This window comes from Lampris incognitus, chromosome 9 (genome assembly GCF_029633865.1).
Source record: "Lampris incognitus isolate fLamInc1 chromosome 9, fLamInc1.hap2, whole genome shotgun sequence".
NCBI classification, from domain to species: domain Eukaryota; kingdom Metazoa; phylum Chordata; class Actinopteri; order Lampriformes; family Lampridae; genus Lampris; species Lampris incognitus.
Genome location: NC_079219.1, coordinates 18,501,692 through 18,519,996, shown reverse-complemented (window position 1 = coordinate 18,519,996; position 18,305 = coordinate 18,501,692). Strand labels below are relative to the sequence as shown.

Below are 18,305 nucleotides of genomic sequence, written 5' to 3'. Positions count from 1 at the left end.
TAGGTCTCTTGAAAATTATTTCATAGGAATTAAAAATAGGTATCAATAACAATATCAGTTTAACACTAAAGGTTTTGATGCATCCCTTTAATCATAAACATGTACAGTAGCCAGTTTAAGAATATTATCCATTTGGGTGATTTAGACGTTGATACTGCATTGAAATAATTACTTCACAGTTAGGATCAAACACTAATAAATACGGTCTACATGAATCATCAGCCAGTAAATAAAGATAAATGCATGAAATAAAACCATTGGGTGAAAATGACATTGCAACCAGTTGTTGTATGGGGGGGCACACAAAAAGGCCATTACTTTATGGGACCTCATTTTTATATTTACTTTTTTTTGTGAATTGTTATTCGGGATTACTGGTTTGTTACTTGCTGTTTGTTTATACAAGTACATGTGCCAGATGGGTGGTGCTAGTCGCATAGAACAACACAGTGAGTCCCAGAAGGTTAAGACAAATTACAGTCCTCATTTTGTTATCATTACAGACGTGTTCATATGAAGGCGTCCTGGGTTTGGGTCCAGCTCAGGACCATATTGATGCATACCTTTCCCTGTCTTTCTCCCTCCACCCTAAATATCCTGTCATACGCTGTACTGCTTACTAAAGGTTTTAAAAGGTGACTTAAAATACAGAATAAAGTCATATGGAACAATTGTGTTGGAAGTACAGAACATATATTGGTGGTATTAGAAAGATAAAAAAAAGTGCTCACAACAAAATGACAACTTTGGAATTTAAACATCACATCTAACTGCCATTTAAATAAAGGACATTAAAAAAAAATACAAGAACAAACATGTTCATATTAAATGTAGAGTAAGTCCACCAAGAGCTACTTGGCTCCAAGATGACAGGAGTACAGTGAAACCATAGTCTTTGTGCTTTTCAATGTCTGTCCAGCAAGCGGTGCCATCACATCGGACAATTATTCCCCTCTTTCTACAGGCAATGGTGCTTTGACACATTTGTGGAGTAGTGGAAATGGGTAATATTGCTTATATAAACACTGGTAAATGCAGCCCAATCCGTATGGTTATTAAATGCATCGTGTGAAAGGGTGGTCATAATGAAAAATGGCTCATTTTTTGCCTTGCCTCAAAATGGTTCTCCAGTATCGAAGCCTCACCAGTGCATGCAGCACTACCGCACAGGACAGCAGGGCTTCTGACGGAGGATGGAACGGCAAAGCAAAGGAAAACAGTTATGACGGTTTATCTATGTGGTTGCAAATTTGACTGCAATTTGAAACTGTTATTCCTGAACCTTAAAATTGAAGTCCTTGGAAAAAAAATACAACCTACGAACAATGTACGAATTCTTAGAACTTTTGATTATTCAGGACGCAACTGGAGTAGGTTAACCGGAGGTTAATGGAGCCCTATGAGCCATTAAAAAACAATAGTTGGGAGTCCGAGAAGAAAATAGTCATTACCCTGCATGTAACTCCAGTTCTATGAACACGTGTAGCCCTCTGTTTTGGTGTTGTCCAGAAAAACACATGACTTTTTTTCTTTTTTCTTTTTTGCAGAATTTATTTTTGAGAGTGATATTTTATGTATGATGTGTTTTTCCTACAGGACATGTGGCTGCTTGCTGACCCAAGTTCCCCTCTAGGAAGTAATAAAACCTTATCTGTCCTGCAACCCGTCAAAACAGTTGTGTGGAGGTGCTTTCTTGGAAAAAGGACCCTGTGGCTGAATTTGAAATACTTCAGATGTACCGTGAACAAGTCGTAGAGCAGTTCGTACCATTCGTTTCTGTAGCTATCGGTGTTGTGGGTTACTTCCTCCACCTTCGGAAGCCCATGAACATACTGCAGCCGTAGCATAGTGTCACCACGAAGGCAAATACCTGACCCCAAAAAGACAAGGGCAAAGTGCAAACAACAGTCAATGAGTTGCATTGAGGGATGATTTTCTCGTTATGTTCTGAGCTCTATGCAAATAAATGTTCCTTCATCAGAAATCTCCACTGGAATACTTGTTTATTTCAGGATTTAACCTGATCCAGTGGGCCAGGTATTACAGTGATGGGTTTACCCTGTTTGGATTCTTCCATTCAGAGGAGCCTACATATGTATCACTATCATCATCACTATCATCATCATGAGCTGAGTCTGTGTGAATTATAATCCTGAATGCACCAGTTTAATGTGTATGCATGAAACTCACTTTTAAAATATCACAGAGGAACTCTAAACAATCACATATGATGAACATGGCACCATTTCAAGAAATGGTTAAGGCTGCTACGTGTAATTCTACTTGAATCCTGTCCTGTATAATTCAGCCATATAAACAACAGCAACAAAATCATACCATGCAGGACAAACACAGTCAAACAGAAAGATAGTGGATACACAGTATGTTTGCCAACATCAGCTTTTTTTCAATTGCTGTTAGTAGATATCAGTCTGCGAGCACTGCACACCTAGTTTGCTGAGGACTATACAGAAATATAAGACTATACAGTAAACTATACATAACTATGCTTTTCAAAAAACTCATTCCTAAATTTCTAAAGCATATATCCTGGGGAGGGTTGGGGGCATAAGTCATTTACTGTAGTATCACTAGTCATATTACACTTCAGGGAGGCCAAAATATTTCATGTTGGACCTTAAAGCAAGCTTCACCGAGAAACATTGGGAGCCTTGAAGAGAAAAAGTGCATCAACTGAAACAGTTCTCTCTGACTTATTACAATGAATGTCTGACTGATTAAAGTGAGTTAGAAGTTTCAGTGTAATTTGGACGGGGATACTAAACAAGCATGTGTATTTCAATAGACATGAAATCTGAGGCAACCTGAGATTCTGTATGATTCTCCTTTTCCCCCTAAATCCCTTTCATGAGAGAACCAGCAAGAGCAGTCATTGAGGCCTCAGGAATTATTAGCAGGGGTATTTACAAAACTGCATGGCGACATTTCATACCTTTCTTATGTGGAAAGATTAAAACATGGATTGAGTCTGTCAAAATGTCATTCCCACCACACTGAAATTCCCAGAATAACAATGCCTTTTCTTCACTGACGCCTCTTGTTTGCTATGTCATCACACAGTACACTGGTGTCCCTATATTTGTCAACTGATGTTTGTATTCAAATACAATTCAGTGGACTGGTGCAGACATGCAGACCACACATAGCAGACAGCCTTATAAGAGGCAACCAACCTACTGTGCCGCACTGAAGTGCTGCATGTGTTGAAGCATTTGCTTGAAAGTAGCATGTTTTATCTATATATCACAATTAGTCAACATTATTTGGGTAAAAAAAATTTGTGGGGGGTGACCCCCCCCCCAGTAGTATCCAGCCAAATACCCCACTCTCCTGAGCCATCCCGGTCACTGCTCCACCTCCTCTGCCAATCCGGGGAGGGCTGTGGACTCCCACATGCCTCCCCCGATACATGTGGAGTCGCCAGCTGCTTCTTTTCACCTGACAGTGGGGAGTTTCGCCCAGGGGACGTAGCGCGTGGGAGGATCACGCTATTCCCCTCGGTTCCCTCTCCCCCTGAACAGGCACCCCGACCGACCAGAGGAGGTGCTAGTGCAGCATCCTGCTTCCCACCCACAGACACGGCCAATTGTGTCTGTAGGGACGCCCGACCAAGCCGGAGGCAACACGGGGATTTGAACCAGTGATCCCTGTGTTGCTAGGCAACGGAATAGAGTGCGTTATTAGATCAACATTATTTGGGCAAATTGGAAGTAGAACACGCTGTATAGTCCAACACTCACCGTAGCTGCCACATTAATACTGTATTGCCTCGCATCAAGGATGGCGAACACGTTGCCCCGTGGGAAGGTTATACACATTACAGTTTCAGTGCTGTTATGAGTTGTCTTGATGTGGGCTCCTCCGTTAGCTGCTGTGGTGGCTGCCTCCAACACAAAGGCGGCAAAGTAGAAGAGCAAAGCTGTGAAATGGTACACCACATCCTGGAGGAAGAAAAACACAGCGTGGACTTGAAATCAATAAGCAGAATAAACTAGTAGGAGGGCCCCTAACGTTTTGGAGCGGCCCGAACAGAGCTAAGAAAAAACACAGCAATTTCTGTTTAACACCCCTGAGGTTTACCAATCGTGAAAGAGATTCGTGTACAGGACTGTTTTACTGCAAATGTGGTATTATCGGTCAAGTAAAAAAAAAAAAGGCTGATTAAAGCCAGAAAACATGGAAAATGTCAGTATCATATTCATACTTAGAGGTTAGAGGGCTCTCAGACTTGACACTAGGACTGAAAATGTAGTCGACATCATAAAATAAACTAGATGTGAATAGACTGATGGATTTAGGACATAAAAACCTATAAACAAATACTTAGAATAGGTGATGAGGATGAAAATGAAGTTAAATATGTCCTCCAGCCTTTGTCATAGACAAACGTGGGCTTGTTAGATAGTTGTGATTATGCTGGGTCAACCAACATCAGGTTATTTATATTCAATAATGTGTAACTGTATCGGCATTAAAGCATTTAAAATTGTCTGAGGTGACTAAAATTGATTTTAATCAAGTGAATTAAGTAGAGATGCCCCACATTTATAATGGGGTGTTTGTGCTTTCCAAAGAGCTGTTGTGTTTAGGGTCAGTCCTTTAGTGCAGCTTGTCAGCGGGTGCACAGATGTGAAATAGCAAATACTTTAACAGGACCAGGCATCAGCACGCCACCTAAAAAGGCTAACATGATGCAACAAAATCTTTTCAAGGATTTATTGAACTGTTCTCATCTCACCAAATGTGCAAAAATATGCAACGTAGGGGAACCGGCCAACAGTCATTTTGATATTATATCTTCATTTGTGTCAATTAAACTAGGCTGATGAAGATGTAATATCAAATATTTGTCGGCTGGTTTCTGCACTTTGCATTTCTTTGCATATTTGGTGAGCCAAGCACGGTTTAATAAATGCCTTGAAAAGATTTTTCAGCCTCATTTTAGCCTTTTCAAGCAGTCTGATGTGAAGAGGATGGGAATAGCCTTGTTCAATAAGCTAGCCTCTATCTAATAGCCTATCTTGAAAAGTATGCCATTGGGAGGAAGAGAGAGGTGCATGACAATTTTCATAGTCTGCTACTACTACTATTTCTGGCTGCTCCCGTTAGGGGTCGCCATAGTGGATCACCCGTTCCCGTTTCTTCCTGTCTTCTGCAACTTGCTCTGTCACACCAGCCACCTGCATGTCTTCCCTCGCCACATCCATAAACAATCTTCATACATACAGTATACAGTAAATATATAGCTCCGGGGGTCTTTTTTTCCACATTTACCAGTGTTGGGAAGGATTGACAGTGATTGAGACATTGGATCCAAAATGTTGTATTATCTTTGGTGAATGATTAGCAAAAGCCAACAAACAACATCCCTATGTCAAGAACTACACAGCAGAGGTCCTCTAATGTAATTTCAACAATGCGGCATAGATGCGGAACCCCTACAACAGATGAAGCCGCACTTTGACATGATGAAGAGGGTAAACTTCTAGTGTGAACTTTCTAAATGAGTAGTCACCTGTCTGGTACATGTTAGATATACACACCGGTGAGAAATTAAAGGAAACCCCAACATAAAGTGTCTTAGTAAGGTGTTGGTCCACCATGAGCCTCCAGAACAGCGTCAATGGTCCTTGTCTTAGATTTTACAAGTATCTGGACTCTACTGGAGGGATGAACACCATTCTTCCAAAAGATATTCCCTCATTTCGTGTTTTTTCCCCTTTTTTTTATTTCTCCCCCTTTTTCCCCCAATTGTACCCGGCCAATTATCCCAATCCAGGGAGGGCCGCATACTACCACATGCCTCCTCTGATACATGTGGAGTCGCCAGCTGCTTCTTTTCACCTGACAGTGAGGAGTTTCACCAAGGGGACGTAACGTGTGGGAGGATCACGCTATTCCCCCCAGTTCCCCCTCCCCGAACAGGTGCCCCAACCGACCAGAGGAGGCACTAGTGCAGCGACCAGGACACATACCCACATCCGGCTTCCCACCCGCAGACACGGCCAATTGTGTCTGTTGGGACACCCAACGAAGCCGGAGGTAACATGGGGATTTGGACTGCCGATCCCTGTGTTGGTAGGCAACGAAATAGACTGCTGCACTACCCAGACTCCCCCCCGATTTGGTGTTTTGATGATGGTGGTGGAGAGTGCTGTCTAACATGTCGGTCCAAAATCTCCCATAGGTGTTCAACTGGGTTGAGATCTGGTGACTGTGAAGGTCATAGCATATGAATTACATCATTTTCATGCTCGTCAAACAATTCAGTGACCCCTCGTGCCCTGTGGATGAGGGCATTGTCCTCCTGAAAGAGACCACTCCCATCAGGACAGAAATATTTCATCAAACTAAATAAAGGTGATCACTCAGAATAACTTCGTATTGATTTGCAGTGACCCTGCCCTCTAAGGGGGACAAGTGGATCCAAACCATGCCAGGAAAATGCCTCCCCACAGCATAACAGAGCCTCCGGACCCCCTCACTGTAGGGGTCAAGCGTTCAGGTTTTTCCTTTAATTTGCCACTTGTCTGTATATAAAAACAGCTGTTTAATTCACTAAGGGAGATAAAAATAGAAAATGATGGTCAGAATGAGAGAACAGAGAGAGAGAGAAAAAAAGGCAGAAGTTTGGAGCGATATTTGGCAAGAAAGCAACAGGGAGAGGCGGGGAGAAAAGAGACAAAGAGAGAGAGAAAGAGAGAGAGAGAGAGAGAGTACGTCAAAGAATTGGGCAGCAAGTTAATGAGAGTCTGTGTTGCGAACTCTGCGGGCCTGGCTTATTCAACAAGCAGACCTTTGTTTAGTTTTGGTGTGAGCTCATCATCCATGTCACTCATTGTTCGGTAGAAAACAAACAACACCACATGCCTGGCTACTCCTGGGAGCAGACACTGGAGCTTCAGACACGGACGGTTTTGTCTGAGAGCCCAAACAGAGTCACTTACAAAAAAAACGGCACCGGAGAACATGGTACATACATAACACAACCTGAGCTATGATAATTGTTAAGAAAAAAAAATTCCCAAGCTTTACTATGGACTTGATCACAAAGCTTTCTCTTTAAATTTAAACAAGGTGAACCCCTTTAAACCCTTTGTCATGGGTATTCAAACACAGTGGCGGAGCAAAGAGTTGCGAAACACTAAAGTGACAGCAGGAAGAGATAATCCGCTGTGAGACAGGTTTGGCATGTCGAAAAGTTATATGGAACCATGTAAAGATTAACCAGTATAATTAAATGATTGCTTTATAGGTAATAGGTGGATGGATGGTGGTAGAGACAAGCAAGGAGCCACAGGTCTTCCTGACTGAACTTCAGCTTGCAGCTTCATTACACAATACTATCCCAGTCTGGACTGTCCAGGATGTCACGTGGAACATGCTGGACACAAACTACAAACACATCTGTTTTGGATAAGGTTATAGGAGTGACAGCTCATACGGGACATGCTTGTGTACATGGGTGGGCTTCAAGATGTTCCTGGTCTAAGATCTAGGGTGGGCCGCAGGATTCTCCTGTAGGCCTTGGGTTGTGGAGAAGTTGTTGCATGTAAGAGTTAAAAAAGAAAAATCGGTTTTAAAAAATTGGCTTAATGTCTTCCTAATAAAATATTGAAAAATAAGAAATAGGGGGAAAAAAAGTGAATGATAGGTCTAAATACAAAACGCTTTTGCCACAGGCATGCTGCTCCATGCATTATTTACGTCATCAGCTTTGGATACCTTGTACAGCATTGCACCTCGACATCACACATCCAACTCTACTACAATGATGCTAATAAAGCCGAATGTAACAATAGTTCAAATCACTGTAATTGTTGAAAGTAAGGGGGACTGAAAATACTCTGTCCCAATAATCCCACTTTATTTAGAAAAAAAAAAGAACCAAAAGAGAGAAAAAAAATTCTTTAAAATCTTTTTAAGAGACACATTTGTTTTCTTCGTTTTATAGTTTCCATGGTAGATTGGACTAAACCTGAAGCAAAGACCGGCACAATACTGTGACTTGTTGGCATTTGCCCTGCCTCAGGGTGGACCCAGGTGGGCAAAGGATATAATTGGGTGGGCCCACTCAATTCTTGCTATGCCTCAAGAGATACTAAGCACTCAAACGCTCACATACACACGCACACACGCACACGTGTGCATGCACAGATGCACACACCACCAGATATACAAAAAATGCAAGAAAAGAGCCAACTGCCCACATGATAATTACATGCAAATCCTACATTTGGAGTAGTGCGGCTTTTGGTGTACGTGATAAGGAGACTATTTTTTTGCTCATCACATTGGAAAAAACCATTAGCATATCATCACAGTTCTGCTAAATATAAGACTTGAAAAACCTAACACTTAGAAATCTGGGAACAATCATCTTTATGAAAACAGCATGTTTGCTATCATACTTGCATATGAGCTGCAACTATTAGGGTTGACCACAGGATTTGCGTGGATGAAAGACTTGCTGGAGTATGATGGCAATAGTAATTGCTGCCCATATACACCTACAATAAATGACCCGGCAAACGAATGTTGTCATTGACAAAGGTGTGGGTGTGTCAGCTGCAGTTATGGCTTTGCTGTGCCAGCAAACCAGGTTTGAGTCTTACCCACCAAACAATGCTCAGGGCCATGGCAACATTATTCAACGGTCACGTCAGCCATTTTAAGAGTTTGCCCTAATGGCAGTCTGATGACTGAAATGTACAATGGTCAAGCAGCAATAATAACACTATGCTTAAATGGTGCATTCAAGTTTTGACTTCTGTCTTTAATCACTAATGTGATGGGGGGGGGGGTTAATGAAACTGAATTTTGATTTGAAAAGGGAACATCCATGCAATCCAATAATCCCCATTCATTTGGTATGAGGTGTACATACACACCCATAATTAAAACCTATACATCAGTATATATGAAAAAATCTCTCCAGCATGGAAAAAAATCAGTTTCTAGTACATAAAACCGTTTTTTCTTTTTTCTTCTTTAAAAGTAATGAATGTGATTTACAAATTCCATTAAACAACAAATATGTGTGCGTGAATGTGATAATGAACGTTTTTGTTGTTTATTGTAAGGGAAGTTTTCCTCAAAGTTCTTTAAATTCTTCAAGCTTTACCTGCACTGTTTTGTTGCTGTGTTTATACACAAAAGGTGACAGAAAATGAATCTAGAAATAACTGATAAGTTATTAAATAAATTATTAGATGGATAGCTAGCTAGCTAGCTAGCTGGGATGAATGGATGATAGATAGATAGATAGATAGATAGATAGATAGATAGATAGATAGATAGATAGATAGATAGATAGATAGATAGATAGATAGATAGATAGATAGATAGATAGATAGATAGATAGATAGATAGATAGGCAGGCCTTCACGTTTCGAGATGCTCCCCATTTCGCGAGATCATGCGTTAACACTAGAACGACCGGGATTTCACTCCTACCTAAAACGACCATGGGCGGTTTTCAAACTCTATATTCTGTCAAGATAAATACCCAATTGCGAAATTAATGCATTGCATATGTTCGTATGTCTGTTAGGAAACGACTGACACCTAAATTAACATTTTAACCACATTAATAGTGTCGCGAATTCAGGGGGTAGCTAGGAACTGCCACAACCGGGACATGAACCCGGGTCTTCCGCACCACGGGTGACTACGTTAATCAGTCGACTAAAGGGTCCAGCCTGTTAGCCAACGGGCTAGCGAATCTACACCTCCATGATCATTGCTATTGTAACCGATTATTTTTTTGCTCAGTGCGGGATTCGATACGAGGTGTACTGCACCACAAGGCGACATCACTAACCGCTCGGCTAAAGGGTCACACCCCTTTACTTAGGGACTAACGCGTCTAATTAGTAGTTTACAGTCGTCCCCCTCCCCGGAAGCGTGCCCTCGCGCTTTGTTCTTCCCGCGCTCCGAAGAGACTTCTGAGGATCTACACACTTCCGGATCCCACCGCTCCCACCAATGTAACCGGTTATTTTCTTGCCCGGTGCGGGATTCGATACGGAGTGTACTGCACCACAAGGCGACATCACTAACCGCTCGGCTAAAGGGTCAGACCCGTTAGCTAGGGACTAACGTGTCTGATTAGTAGTTTACACTATTTTTAAACAATTTAAAATCGCCGCTGTCCAACGCCTGTAAATACTGCAAGGTCTCGGTGGTAGTCATGGTGTGTCTGAAAGGGCGGCTGTACCCAGACATGTTGGAAATAATACCGGCAAAAACCCCCGGAAATTACTGTAACTTGCATGGATAAGTAGACACGTTGGTCCTTGACTAACGGGTCTGATCTTTAGTCGAGCGGTTAGCGATGTCTCCCGCGGTGCGGTTGATACGGGTTCGCGTCCCGGCCGCGGTGGCTCCCGTGATTGCCCCCCGAATTCACTACAATACATATTGCTAACGTAACAAGGTCTATAAGACGTGAAATTTAAAAAAAAGAACAGAACGTTGCAAAGGAAATGACGTGAACAACCACGTCATAAATAGTGACATGACGCACACGATGACGCGCAAATTACACGCAATCATTTTGACCGCTCATTGTTGTTTTAGGTAGCTTTTTTCTTTGTGCAATTGATCTAAAACTCATTTTCATGAAAATATATGCAATTTTAGGTGCATCCAGGGAGCAGCAGGTCTATATCCTTTTTTTTCTTTTCACAAAGTTATTAAACTTTGAAAATCCAAATGGTCATAATGACCGCCTTGGTCGTTCTAGTAGTTTTTAAAGTTTTAAAGTAAAGCAATTGTATTAGACAACAAGAAAAGATGGCACTGTAGAGCCGAAGGAACGGAGAAGACCGTAGGTTCACACTTTAGCCGTGTAGGCAACTTCAACGGTAAATCAGAGAGACAACAAAACCACAGCTCGACTGAGCTGCGGCGGCGAGAATAATCAGAAAACTGGCTGGACAACCATAACTTAACCCTGCGTTAACCTGCCAGGGCAACCCTGACTTAACCCTTAGTTCCTGGGGTGAATTCTATCCCCGATACGTGTCCACCACAGCACAAAATTTTGTTAGACGTTTTGCGCTTGCATTACGTTTGAATACGTGCCTTGATAATGCAAAAATGTTGGGCCTAATTCTTAAAATAAATGAAAAATAGAGAACTGCAATGGTGTTTTGTTACCAAGGCAACCACTGTATCTCATTGAATCAAAATCGTGAGCCCTGAATCGTGAGACGTCTCAAACCGTGAGATTTGTGAATCTTCCCACCCCAAATAGATAGATAGATAGATAGATAGATAGATAGATAGATAGATAGATAGATAGATAGATAGATAGATAGATAGATAGATAGATAGATAGATAGATAGATAGATAGATAGATGGATGGCTAGATACCACAAAGTTCCAGTCAGTGTTAATGCGGTCAGCCAGGCCTGTGATGAAGAGTGCAAGGTAGGTGGATGACAGGAAGAAGGCAGTGACGGAGATAAACATCACCCAGCCCTGCAACAGCGGCACTGGCACATTGGAAGAAGCCACCAGGATCCATACCAGACCGCCAAATACCTGGGAATGGAGAGAAACATTCATATGGGTGACAAATATAGTATATATGTTATTGTCCATTAAGAGACCTTAGTTTACCACAAGTTCATGTGGTAGCAATTGCACTCTGGAGCGGGCCTGGATGTTCTGTCACTGACTACAGGTTTAGTAAGGAGGCACAAACATACAATACTGATGATATATTCATAAAGCCAAGGACACTACATGAGACAGATAATATATTTCAGAATAATGTGGTGTCACAATTTCGACACTATCAATAATCAATAGCATTTCTTTACATGATTGATTAGCATCAAATTATCTTTTCTCATCTTGACATTATAACTATTAGTATTGCTTGTAATGTTCCTTCTTACATGTCTTGCTTTCCACGTTGACTAAGTCTCATGATTATCTATTTCTCCTAAGTAGGTTGCCAATGTCGCTCCCAATCTTAAACTGTGTGACGGCTTTTTCATAACGAGAGCAATACAGCCCATCACACATCATAAAAGTCTAGCAATACTTTGATACGGAGTTACTGGTTACAAACCAAGAGTTTGGTGGTCGTACTGAAAAAAGAAACCACAGATGATTTGATTCATTTCACACCAAAAGTAGGAAATATTATATGTAGCTCCTGATTCATGTTTAACAGTGTCAAAGGCTTGACACGGTTCTATTGCTATAACGCTGTTAAGACGCTACTGTCCTTTACAGACTGTAGTAGTCTTGTTTTTTAACGACCACTTACTTTGTTAACACGCATGAGTGACATTTAGCCATGATTTCCACATTGTGACATTAACGTGGCCTTTTAAGGCCGGTCACAGCACACGGAGGCCTCTCGGCACATGGACAGGGGTAGCCAACGTTCGTCACAGGTAACGGAGCCTTGATGACACGTTTGTCGATAACGTTACAGAAGGTCTTGCAGGGTTAAAGGCCACGCACCAAAATAACTGATGGGACGAGAATAACAGTCCACAGACACACCAGACAATGCTGGTAGTAGTAGTAGTAGTAGAAGTAGACGACATCCACGAGGACGTAGATAGAATGCGGTAACTTTTCGGTGAACCCACTGTGTAGAAGTATTTGTTAAACGGCAGTACTTACTATCTCTGAGCAAATAAGGGCTCCAGAATAGGTCCTCAATATTTCCAGTCCCAAAGGCAGAGAAATAGTTGGCGCCGGGAAAGAGGTTGCTGCGGGATTTGTGGCTGGTTCCGACATCTCTCCGTCTCTCTCTTTTTCCCCCCCCCTCCTCTCTCGTCCTCGTACTTCTAATCCTCTACCTCTTTCAAAGAGACACAGAGGTCTCCATTCAACAAAGGACTGGAGCAGCAGCACGGAGCGGTGTAACGCCGAATTCAGTATCCCACCGCAAAAATATGTATCCCCAAATAACATATGGCGTCGCGGGAACGCGGATCTCAATAGGGCCTATACATTTCTATTTCACGTGATACAAATTAAAACAGCAACATGCGGATTGTCAAACCTTTTTTTTTTTTTAACTTTCTTTAGATTATCAGCACGGTTTTAGTTTGCAAACGAAGTAGCAAAGCAAAGGCTACCGAATGCAGTAGTGGTTTCTCCAGTTGCAGTTCGTCTGCTTTCGGCATGCCTCTTTGTAAAACCATGTCGATCATCTAAAAATAACTAACAAAAACATAAATACACACACACACACACACACACACACACACACACACACACACACACACACACACACACACACACACACAAAAGTTAAGGTATCGTAAAAAAAAAAAGAAAAAAGAAAAAAGAAGAATAGGCTACTCAACGCCGCGGATTCGTGGGAAACACACCCTTTTGGGGATACAAATTTCGCTGGAACAGCGGCAAATTCCTCCGGAGTCATGTGTCGTCGGAACAGGTCGGACAGGTGCAGCGGCCACTCCCTTGGAAATTTCCCTCCAGGGCCTTTTTAACCGGGAGCAGTTAACCTCTTGTAGCGGCAATTCAAATGTGCAGACGATAGATCACGCTGTCTGAGTCGGCCTACCACCGGCTCATTTTTTTCTGCATCGTTAAAAGAAAAGAAATTAAGCTTCGGCGACAATGGGTCTATGTACTGATTAACCCTCGCGGCGCAGAGTCAATATTAGCTCAGCCGCGGGAGGAAATGCCGGAGTGAGAGCTGGCCTGATTGCTGCGCTAACGCAGCATATAGGTTTACATTTATTATAGTATGGGCAATAACTCGCATCACAGTGAAGGTACAGATTATTATGGGGCAACGATGAACAAAAGGCAAATAACGTATAGTGAGATTTTTTTGTGTGGCCTATCTCATTTGTCCAGTAGTATTCTATGGTACTAAACCACAGTTAATGGTTAGCTGAAATTTGTTTTATGTTAACTAATATTGACATAACCTCACAAAGGGCATCTGCATCACAAAGTTTAGTCCAGAGTCTGGCAAGTAGTACTAGGTCTACTGTAGGTAGCATAATCAGTAACATGACGATAAAACAACGTTGCTATCTCTCCGAAGATACTCCTTTTTAATGGGACCAGAATCATTGTTAATTGGTTAATTAACTAAGGCAAGGCATGTGAACAGAATTTAGGTAAGCAGGCTTATTCTTCTTCCAAATGCCTGATCCATTTGTTTCAGTCACGTCTGCCTCATCCCTGCACATGGGAACACCTTAGACGGGGCCAGCCCATCTCACCTCATGACCGTGGTTCTGCGGGGGGCAGCCTCTCATATGCACCAAACAACAGAATATGAATGTGAGACTACTTCTGAATTTTTGACGTACAGTCAGTCCATCAATTATTAGTGCGAAAAGAATTCTGAGTTTATCGGCATATAATCAATCCTAAACCTTGTGTCCGGATGAACTGATTCAACTTTCTGGGAGTTCCTTACCTGGATTATTGAACATCCATCAAAACATAATCAATCGGTCCATCAAACCTTTTAAAAAGATATTTCTGCATCCACAAAAACGAAATTGGTGTGGAGCTTTGTTTACTACACTGTTTTATTGGCTGAATTGTCAAATGCCATTGATCATTTGTAAAACAATAGGTTCTCTATTTTGCCTAATAAAATGCAAATGTGATTTGAATCATTGATAATTGTTGGCAAAGGAAGGGGAAATATTAATCAAGCAAGAATATGAACACTAAGTTGAACGATAAGTGTTAATAGGCAGCTGAAGTTGGATTAACTGGAAAATCAATTGCATTTTTTCATCTTAAATAATCAACTTCCACAAGTAAATGTACATTTTGTTGCTAGAGAGTCTGTTGTAACTTTGTAAGACAGAACATGAAACGTGCAAAGAGTAAATACTAAGGTGATATTCAGAAACACAATATGGTCTTTGAAAGCCTTTTTAGGTACTTTAGATACAGCAACCTACTGGCACACATGAAGATATCAACTTGCCATGACAGTGTTGAAAACAACAAAGACTTCTGCAGGGGCAAGCAAAATAGGAAGCATTTAGTTTGTTTTCTTGTGAGATTACATAATAATTTGAATACTCATTGCAAAATAAGATCATCTTTCATTTTCAGCATGAAATCTCATTTGACCAAATTTGCTGTCATTACTTGTCCCGTATATATATAGTGCAAAGTGGATAAATGTCACTGCTTTTGGGCTACTGACAGTGTGGAAACCCTGAATGTGGAAACACAGAATGCATCCGACTGCATCCTGAGTGGGGACTGGGGGGAGCAATGACAGCAGCTTACGATCTCAGTCCACGCCACCAGATCTCACGCCTCACAAACCCAAGACAGGGTCGTGGAGCACGGCAAGTCGTTCCATCCCAGTCCGCGGAAGAACTCCACGCAGTCCTCCTTACTTTCTACATCATTTGGCTCCCCTTTCTGCCAGAATCCCTCGCCTTGCAGACCAGAACCATCCACCCACATCCACTTCCCTTCTGACTGTTTGTCAGACAGGCCGACCCAGATACTGTCATAAAATCTGGAGAGGAAATTCTGTTCCTCTCTGCTGTTGATAATCACCAGGTCCGCTCCTCTCTTTTTGCAATCCTCCCTGCTCTTCTCCCAGGTCTTACTCTCGGTGGAGACGTAGTAGCAGCTGCCTCTGAACTCTTGCCATGATACTGGGCAAGACTTATCTAGATGTCAAAATGTGTGTTTTAGTCATTACATCTACAGAGTTGGGAGTTTGGGGGGGGGTGAACTGTGTTTTAATTACTAATGAGCCAAGCAAGGCCTATAGGGACAGGGCAGGTCAGCTTAGTAATATTAATCAATAATCAGTATCACAGACCACAATGTAGATTTTAACATAGGGGTATTTTCTTCCCACAGTCCCCCATTTAAAGCCCTTCTCAAAAGGGGTTTGTGGTGGTTGCTCATTCATTAAAAGATGCATCTGGGTAAACTATATCAGACTAAATTTTCCAAATGTTGCACATCATCGAAATTGCACAGTGTGAAACCGTTAATACCCTCTTGGGAAAGTAGGTTTGCCAGACCTTTTGCTATTATGTAAATATGTTTTTGGTGCCTTGCCTGGAATTGCACCTCAAAGTAACCCTACAGCCATACAGCAGGCCCTATCAGATATATTTTTAACTGTTTCCAGGGCAATATATAAACATAGCGGTTTCCAGACTTTTCATCATCATCTGAAAGAAAGGCGACTTAGTCACTGTATGTTTTTATCTATAAGGCCATTCTGGATACCCTCCCCTCTTATTTATCCATCTTTCTGTCCATAAAACATGGCACTTATGGGTTACGGTCTCAGGACACCTTGCAAATGACTGTTCCTAAAGTTCGGATTGAGCTGGGCAAGAAGGCCTGTATGTTTTCTGCACCATCTGCCTGGAATAACCTGCAGTATAGACTTAAACTCCAGGACTTGGTTACTCTATCTGAATCTAAAGGTATGGTTAAGTCTGTGGAATCAGAGTCTATTGGAAATGGTAAATGTTTCAATTGATAACAGGTTTGTATCTTTTCCCTTAATTTTTATGCTATTTTGCACTTTGAGCTATTCTGTTGTCTTGTCTGTACTGCTGCCATTCTTGGCCAGGTCTCTCTTGTAAAAGAAATTTTAATCTCATGGGACTAACCTGGTTAAATAAAGGTAAATGAAAAAAAAATCCAAATGACCTTCCAATTGCAGTAATTTAATCAAAAGTCGTTTCATCCATCCATCAATTATTCAAGCCGCTTATTGGGATAAGCGGCTGGCGCCTATCCCAACAGTGATTGGGCGGCAGGTAGGGAGACACACTAGACAAGTTGCCAGGCCATCACAGGGCGCGCTCTCGCTCTCGCTCTCGCTCTCGCTCTCGCTCTCTCTCTCGCTCTCTCTCTCTCTCTCGCTCTCTCTCTCTCTCTCTCTCTCTCTCTCTCTCTCTCTCTCTCTCTCTCTCTCTCTCTCTCTCTCTCTCTCTCTCTCTCTCTCTCTCTCTCTCTCTCTCTCACACACACACACAAAAAAATGCTTCTGGACGTTCAGCCATGTTGTATTTTGTGGCGATCTAATAGGCATTTGCTCAAGGCTGTGTTAATTGTCTGTGTTAATTTCTACCGCAGTAAAACAACCGTTTCTGATTTGATGTTGAAAAGGGGCTTGCATGAATAAGCCTAGCTCACCTGTGGTGTTGGGATGGAGCCTGTTGACCTCCTTCTGTAAGGAATCGTGGCTTGCAACCACAGTGTTGTATTGCCTCTGTAACTGGAGCAGCTCCTCCGTCAGGGTGAGGACGCTGATGTTTAAGTGGTCTCGCTCTTGCGTTAGCGCATCCCTGTCTTCTGTGACAGAGTGGTACATGGTCTCCATCTGGTCTCTGTTTCTGGTCAAGTTTTCATAGCTGAGCTGTAACCGGTCCTGCTGATGAGTCAGGTTTTCATATTTGGTCTGCATGTATTGCACTGCGGCATCGTGAGCCCTCGCAACGCCAGTATCTGAAAGAAGGCGTTGGTTAGAAAAAGGCCACAGAGAATATACACAATATTCTTTTTGTGTTATTTGCAGGGAGATGGCACCATACTCACAGTGGACCACCAGGCCTATGATTGCAGCCAGGAGGACAAGACACAGCAATGCCAGACCAAATGCAATGGCTCTGGTCCGTTTGGTAGTGCACGCTGAGTCACACGTCAGAGCCAGGTGATGTTCAACGTCATTTGCAAAAGGCAAAATGTGTGTGAGGCCTTGTGGAAGTACTGCCAGCAAAGTTGTCAATCGTATCAATGAGTGCGTGTGGGTTGTTCCTACCTGGTTTTTGAAATCCTCTGTCAAACTTTCCATCGGTCTCGAAATGATCAGTAAGGGTCACCAGATTCATGTAGTTTCCGTCGCCCATGACTGAGTTGCTGTTCACGTCCATGGACGTCTTTCAGCTTTGTGATCTCCCGTCTCCCAGATTATTGCATATAGTCACATAAATCTCGGGTTTGCTGACACAGCTATGTTGAGGAAAGATACTTTGTTGACTCAGGGAAGTCGAAAATAAAATCAGCAAAAAAAAAAAATCACACAAAGAAGAACTGACCCACACCCCTTTCCCCGCCATGATTTTATATCACTTTTAGAATTGTTGTTCTATTCAAAATGAATAGACGTTTATAATTCTTTATAATTCACACTTTGCTGTTGTATATCGTTAGTCTCATCTCAGGAGCTTGGGTTATAAAACAGAAAATGAAATAAATGGTGCTGAGGATATGTTATTTGTTGTTCTGTCTTTTATTCATATCAAGACAGCTCTCT

The 18,305-nt window shown here is 42.1% G+C and overlaps 2 protein-coding genes across 3 annotated transcripts; both read right to left on the bottom strand.

The window, feature by feature from the left end:
* Positions 1-377: 377 nt before the first annotated feature.
* On the bottom strand, positions 378-13,585 carry mal2 (mal, T cell differentiation protein 2). Of its 2 annotated transcripts, XM_056286268.1 has the most exons (6): positions 13,390-13,585; positions 12,674-13,219; positions 11,402-11,572; positions 3,762-3,962; positions 1,768-1,870; positions 378-1,183 (listed from the first exon to the last, which is right to left on the bottom strand). In XM_056286268.1, the coding sequence occupies exons 2-5, from the start codon at positions 12,965-12,967 to the stop codon at positions 1,799-1,801; spliced, it is 738 nt and encodes a 245-aa protein (XP_056142243.1). In that variant the 5' UTR covers positions 12,968-13,219; positions 13,390-13,585; the 3' UTR covers positions 378-1,183; positions 1,768-1,798. The 2 variants fall into 2 exon arrangements, with proteins under 2 accessions (XP_056142243.1, XP_056142242.1); XM_056286267.1 differs by having other exon boundaries at positions 378-1,870.
* Positions 13,586-14,631: 1,046 nt separating this feature from the next.
* On the bottom strand, positions 14,632-17,921 carry LOC130117730 (CD209 antigen-like protein C). The gene is made up of 4 exons (XM_056285910.1): positions 17,811-17,921; positions 17,588-17,680; positions 17,186-17,497; positions 14,632-15,690 (listed from the first exon to the last, which is right to left on the bottom strand). Exons 1-4 carry the CDS (start codon positions 17,896-17,898, stop codon positions 15,320-15,322), a joined length of 864 nt encoding a protein of 287 aa, XP_056141885.1. The 5' UTR covers positions 17,899-17,921; the 3' UTR covers positions 14,632-15,319.
* Positions 17,922-18,305: the final 384 nt, after the last annotated feature.